Genomic DNA, 7164 nt, shown 5'->3' with positions numbered 1-7164 from the left:
TGAAAAAATACATTTAATGAATATTTGTATAAATTAAAATTGCTTTAAAATATGGTTAGAGGTTAATTTGATAAACAATAATATACACACACACACACCTAAATATACACACACGCACACACATGCGCACACACACTCAATTGGTTGTTCTGTTGTAGTGGGAACCCACTGACCCTTCCCATTGACTTAATGCAATTCCTAGACAATAACCTTAGCCATCAAAACAGATTGTGTAACACTAACTCTTACCCCAATGTCAACCAAATTCAATTCAAACCAATACCCTAAAACCAATTCTTGAGCCTCAAAAAGAGGTCTGAACATAAGGGGGTCCCCAAGAATCCTCATGAGATCCCCACAGAAACAGTAACATGAAATTTAGCCCCCCACCATGTAGCAAAATCCAAGGGCGCATACTCACATGTGCACACACATTTCAAAATATATCCAAAAAATGGGTAGGACCAGCTTCTTTTTTTTCTTTCCTTTCTTTTTTTTTTTTTTAACTTATTCCTACTCCCTTTGGACCTTGTACACTGTAATATGTTCAAATGTTAATTTTACCTGTTACGTGTTGAGGCTATATGTACAAAAAAAAAATGCATCATGACACTGAACAGTAGTGTCATTTATTGTATACTGTATGTGATGCTTGGTGTCTGGTTAATTCTTAGTAGAAATCCCGTGCTGTCTCAATGGGACCAAAACAGCCTAAGGTGAGATTAAAACAGAGGCCAGTTGGCCACATGTCAGCCAGGTTGGACTTGAAGCTTTAGCAGCAGATCAGTGCTGGAGCGTATATAAAGCAGCTCAAGCCAATGGTCTGTCACAAATCCTGCACTGGTTGCTGCATATCTGTGCTCCCGACAGGCATTTCACTGCTAAAAGAAATATACATTCACAGGACAGTTCGGCATTTATCGCAAGTTTTCCTTGTGTCTGTAATTTGGGCCTCTAGTGCAGCAGGAGCTATGGTTTTGGAAGAGAACGACTGTGACTCTGTCTTTGAGCCTCATACCTCTGTGAGTATGATGATGCGATTAAGCAACTATTATACCTGTGTTCCATCAATTTTTAAATTGTCTTGCTTAATTGTGCATGTGCAGCAACATGATGTTCATGTTTCTCCCACATAGCAAAATCTGTGATGACCCCTGCCAACTTTCCTCATGTCATTGCATCTAAAAGTGTGAATTCTTTTGTCTTTATTTAGGAGGAGCATGTTGACACTCAGTATGGGAAGATCCACTGCATTATGACAGGAACCCCCAGGGCAAATCGCCCAGTCATTCTGACGTATCATGATGTTGGACTAAACCGTACGTATTACTGGAGTTACTTCTCCACTAGAATTTAATAGCAGCATCATGGAACAAGTTTTCCAAATTATAGAAATGTTAACCATGATGCAGTTAACAGTTGAATCAAAAATCTGAACGGGTCAGCCAAATGTTCACATAACATTGTTTTCAATTGTCACATCTTTAATTATGAATTGAATTGTGGGAGATGATTTAAACATTTGTAATTTATGGTCTTTCATTTCATATTTCATTTTTAAAAAGTGGCTGCGTTTAAAAGTCATGTTTTTCTTCTACAGACAAGTCATGTTTTGAGACTCTGTTTACACATGAGGACATGCAAGAAATCCTGAGGCATTTCCCCGTTTGTCACGTTGAAGCCCCCGGACAACACGAAGCAGCCAAAACCTTCCCTACATCGTAAGTAGTCTGCATAATTCACAGGTTTATTGTTAAATGTAACTGTCCGATAATATCATTTTTGTTGACAATTGTTGATTTCTGACCTTAAAGGTATTCCTACCCGACCATGGACCAACTGTCGGAAGCACTGCCTGCTGTGCTCAAACACTTTGGGTGAGACAGACCTGATAATCCTCAAGTGTGACCATGATAATCGCCAAGTGATACCACAGATCAGGGCTTGATTTGAATGTGATTCACAGGTTGCGCAGTGTGATTGGGCTTGGAGTCGGAGCAGGTGCCTGCATTTTGGCCAATTTTGCTGTGAGTCCACATTTCTTCATTTGATCATCAATATTCAAGTGCGGAAATGAAGTGAAAATGTGCATTATGTCTATTCCTGTAATGTAATAAACAGATATTTGAAATGACAATATACATGAAAAACAAGTTAGAAAATACATCGATTTCATTATCTATAACAAGTGGAAATGGTGTTCATTGTTTCCTTTTTCTCATTTCTTTAACAGTATGGCATCATTCAATGTTAAATGTTGTCTTGTCATCTACGTGTTGCCTAAAGCAGACATAACTATGAAAGCTGCTCATTACACCTATGATTTCTGCACGTGTGTATAGCTGAATCACCCTGACCAGGTGGACGGATTGGTTCTCATCAACATCAACCCTAATGCTGAAGGATTAATTGATACTGTCGCTAACAAGGTCAGCACCAAGTGTGTCACATCTTTGTGTGACCCCTCTAATATTATCCTAGCTTGAAACGATTGACTGAGGCATGTTTATTTGTCCCTCTACGCTACAGATTACTGAATGGACTCACACGCTCCCTGACACAATTATCACTCACTTATTTGGAAAGGTCAGTTGCCATGCCAATAAAATAAAAGCAGTAGCTGATCACGAGATACCGCGTTAACTAACTCGTTCGTTCTTCCTTCCACACCGGGTTTTAGGAAGAAATCCAATCCAACCATGACCTGATAGCTACATACCGTCATCACATCAGCACAACCATGAATCAGTACAACGTGGGCCAGTTCTTTCGCTCTTACAACAGCCGCTGTGCTCTTGCGGTGGAGAGGCCTGTTCCGGGAGGGAATGTCAATGTCAGGACCCTCAAGTAAGTCACCTTCTTATTTGTAATCCATAGTGTTGTCCAAAAGCCACATTTGATTAATTTTCCATCATAATTTGGAAGTTGTTTATTGCTTTTCAGTAGGCCAGAATAAATTCTCATTTTCTCCACTTATTGAAGAATACTGCATATGCAATTTTTAACAACGCATCTGTTCATACAAATAAGAAGAGTCAATTATCAATTGCTGCATTCAAAAATTTAGGACTTAGACCCGCTTCTGCTTTGGAATTGGATAGTATTGTTCAGGTGTATGTAAGGGTATGAATTTTTCACTAGAATGTCTAAAGTCTTGGTTCTAAACTAAAGTCATCAAACTGTGCTATTGTGAGCTTACTTTGTTCATTGAGAAACAATAATGTTGAAACAGAAACGGCCCTTCCCCAAACTATCAACAGTTGAAATGTAGAATGTCCCCAAATATTGCAATATGCATTTATATTCAGCACTACTTTAAATTCTGTAAAGCACTTTTCCACTTATGTGTTAATTCCAGATGCTCCACATTGCTGGTGGTTGGAGACAGTTCTCCATTTGTGGACGCTGTGGTTGACTGCAACTCTAAGCTTAATCCAACAAAAAGCACACTTCTTAAGGTAACCGGCAAACGTAAAATATGCATTCTTAATTAAACTGTAAACTGTTTGGGTATTGTGAAAAGGAAAGAATTGTTTGCGTGACTGAAGCCACTGTTGCTTTGCCATTCTAGATGGCAGACTGCGGCGGGCTTCCTCAAGTGGCCCAGGTATGCCAGCTTGTTGAACAACAACTGCAGTAAATCTCCACACCAAATTAAGTATATGGTATTAACGTATATATGTTTTGTCTTATAACAGCCAGCCAAAGTGATTGAAGCATTGAAATATTTCATCCAGGGCCTTGGATACTGTAAGTGAAAATTTTACTACAATTGTATTCATATGACACAGTTCCTATCTTCTTAACTTTAAATTGTTCTTCAATAATATGCAGACCCTTTAAATCAACAATGACAATATCAAACTTTTCTGTCTCTAGTATCCAGTGCCAGTATGACCAGACTTCGATCACGGACAACCTCTAGCTCCAGCGTCTCATCATTGGAGAGCTCTCGGAGCCGTGCGCACGAGAAGCGAGGACGCTCACATACTGATGTTTCCATGGAGAGCATCTCCAACAACAACATGGACCGGATCATTTCAAAGTCTACACATGAAGTGGCATGCTAGATTGCATGATGCACTTATCCACCCATATTGCTCTTGAGTTTTGTTATTGCCTATTCCTGCAACTACACTTAAAGCGTAGTCACAGTTAAAATTTCCAACTGTCTTTTTTTTTTCAACTCTCCTTTTCATGTTTCTCCACAATCAGCTAGTTCTGTCATCCTCGATGTAGGCCTACCTGAAAATTTGATTTTCAAAATTCTACTTTTCCTACCTGATATAGTATTAAATAACATTTGTGTAATGTTTTGTGTATTTTTAAAGTGTTATTTAATAAGATTTTGTAGAACTAGGTGGTTTATGTGCCACTAGGCTTAACCTTGATTTACAATAATGCGCACTTATACATTTTAATGACTTCTTTTCAACAGAGGTGGTTCACAGAAATGTGTATAAAAGATAAATTAAGATAATCCTTGGTTGAGTGTTGTGCTGAGGGGAATGCAGTGACTAGTTCTGTTGTAACTATTTGAAAATAAACAAGCAGCATATGATACACTTCACTTTTAGAAAATAAAATGACATCCTGAAATAAATATTGAAAAATTGGTGTGTTCCTTACGTTCAGTCACTAGATGGTGCCACTGCTGCGTGCATTGAACTTGATAGCGAGTTCGTGGATAGTGCCAACATAAATACCATCCATCTGGCTCGGCGCTGTAGATGTTTTTAATACGGCTTATAGATTTAACTTAAGCCTTGTTCTTTCACAGATGGTCTGCATTAAATAAGATAGTCAAAAATTATATATTCATTTTAAATCGTTGGTTTCCATCTTAGTCCACTCGCATATCACACACGGTTAATGACACATTCTGAAACAGTTCGGTATTGCAAAGATATGTGCAGTGATAGCTTTTTTTCAATGCAGACACGCATCGTATTCTCAGCGTATTTAGAGTGACGGTCAATGCGAGTGCTTCCTGCATGAATGAATGTACTGTATATGCAGAGAGAATCTTATGAAACTATGAATGCACTGAGTGTTTGAGTGAGTGGGTTGATGAAAATGGCTGATACAAATTGAAACAAGCTGTCAACATTTGAAAATCACATCTTTTTGTGAGGGGTGATGCATTTGGATTGCAAAGATGCTCTTTGTATTATAATTCTCTGATGAATAATTTGTGGGAAGGATCTTTTAAAAATGTGTTTAAATACGAGACATCTGTTGTGGCCTGCTTAAGGCCCATAAGCATAACATTTTTAGCAATGGATGACTTTACTGTGTTTTCAGTGTTTCACTTATTAGTGAATTTGGTTGAATGAAAGTCCAGCCTAGAGCCGTAGACTAAAGGATGGGAAGGAAATTGTTGAATCAGCCAGGAGCACCTCCACATTGAGATCATTATTTTATCTAATATCTACTCGACATTATGCTCTCTGTTATATGAAGTATACCTGATTTGTGTGCCAAGTAAAACTGTGTTTTAACTGATGTGGTATGCTGAACAGCTTCTGTTGAGGAGATTTATGGAGATTGATGACGGTGATGATGATGATGTTGACGAAGATGATGATGATTACAGTATTTGTTCAAAGTGTAAAAGCTAGAAAAGAGAATTCTTATAAAATTCTTACAGCTATAATAATAATTAGCATGCATCTAAATAAGAGCAATGAATGAATGAATGAATGAATGAATGAATGAATGAATGAATGAACTCCACAAAGCAATTTCTGGAGAAATTGTGTTTGAATGCTCATACTTGAATGAAAAATTATACACTGATGTGGAATGCAGGGATTATAGTAAAATGATGCTTAATTACAGTATATGGAATGGAATCGAATAATTTGGAATCGGAATAAAACGGGGCTATGAAAAAGAAATGTTATATGAAAAGACATTTTTCATTAGAAGATCTGAAAAACAAATGTAGTAGGGAAGGTAGAGATAAATATTTTAACATGAATTCCATGTTAAAATTTAAAAAAGAAAATGTAGTTTGAGAATTGGTACAAAAATGGATAAAATTATAGGTAGCAAAAAAACAGATTTTTTTCCGCCTTTCTTTGGAAATGTTTGGGAAACAATTGTACTGGATATGAGGGAAACAGTTTAAAGTTGGAACGTTTTGAATCGATGAAAACATAATTGAAATTAGAGGGGATTTAAAACTTTGTTCAAATTTTGATGAAAAAATGGAATATGTTGATGTTGGAAAAGTGAGCCTCAGTTGAGAAATATATTCAGTATATTCAAAGTACTTGAATAATGACAAATAGTGGAATGAGAAAAAAATGACTGGAAAATAACGTGTGAATTGTTTGGGAAAATTATGGAATTTTGTTACGTATGAATTGTGGGAATGTTGAAAATTATTCAAACTGTTCACAAAGTGAAGTGACGAATGAACATTTTCGAATTTCGGATAGAATTTTTAAAAATTCCCCATTAGAAATTAATGTGGAGTTTTGGAATGAAAATGTTGAATTGTGGGAATTGTGCGAAAGAATGAGGAAAAATTGAGCATTCACACAATAAGCAATACACACACAACTTCATGACAATGAACAAAAGGTATCCCCAAAACATGCAACTACAATGGCACAATCAATAAAAAATAAATATATGCAGCTTGGATAATGGATTGATGACAGACGTCATCAAATTTCAATATAAGCTAGCTCGCAGAACAACACAAACAAATTTAGTCATAATCAAAGACCAAGCAAATGCCAAGACACGTTCATAGTAAAGTTTTGCATTAAGCATTAGTACGTTGGAGGCGTTTGTGTAGTGTGAAACTCAATTAAAATTCATTTGAACGATGAAGACGGGGCAGCTAATTTACCAACAGCAGGTGCCAGGCCACCTGGCTTGAAAAGAGCGGCGCGTCTATGACATCATTGCGAGGAAAGGTTTGACCGATGAAATTAATCCAAATTATATAATCAATTGAAATGATGTTGAATTTTAAACATTTTGAAAATCAACAAAATTGCTTTCACGCGTGCAAAAAAATGGACAAATAGGCACGCGCAAAAACCGCCCGTAGTGAGGCACCGTGCATGATTTTCAGGGGCCGCTATCGGTGATGTGGTACTCTCGGGCGCCCCAATCCTCGTGACAGCTGCAGCCATGTTGGAAGAG

General features: G+C 37.3%; 1 protein-coding gene across 1 annotated transcript; it reads left to right on the top strand.

The window, feature by feature from the left end:
- Positions 1–845: 845 nt before the first annotated feature.
- LOC148425584 (protein NDRG1-like) lies at positions 846–4591 on the top strand. The gene is made up of 12 exons (XM_088410170.1): positions 846–1022; positions 1214–1319; positions 1601–1721; positions 1815–1877; positions 1967–2027; positions 2343–2429; positions 2530–2586; positions 2681–2847; positions 3359–3458; positions 3572–3607; positions 3699–3750; positions 3880–4591. The coding sequence occupies exons 1-12, from the start codon at positions 972–974 to the stop codon at positions 4068–4070; spliced, it is 1092 nt and encodes a 363-aa protein (XP_088266296.1). The 5' UTR covers positions 846–971; the 3' UTR covers positions 4071–4591.
- Positions 4592–7164: the final 2573 nt, after the last annotated feature.

Source organism: Hippichthys cyanospilos, chromosome 3 (genome assembly GCF_059441005.1).
Source record: "Hippichthys cyanospilos isolate Australia breed blue-spotted pipefish chromosome 3, RoL_Hcya_1.0, whole genome shotgun sequence".
Classification (NCBI taxonomy): Eukaryota; Metazoa; Chordata; class Actinopteri; order Syngnathiformes; family Syngnathidae; genus Hippichthys; species Hippichthys cyanospilos.
Note: the sequence above shows the minus strand (reverse complement) of the source record. Positions and strands in the feature narration are given on the sequence as shown.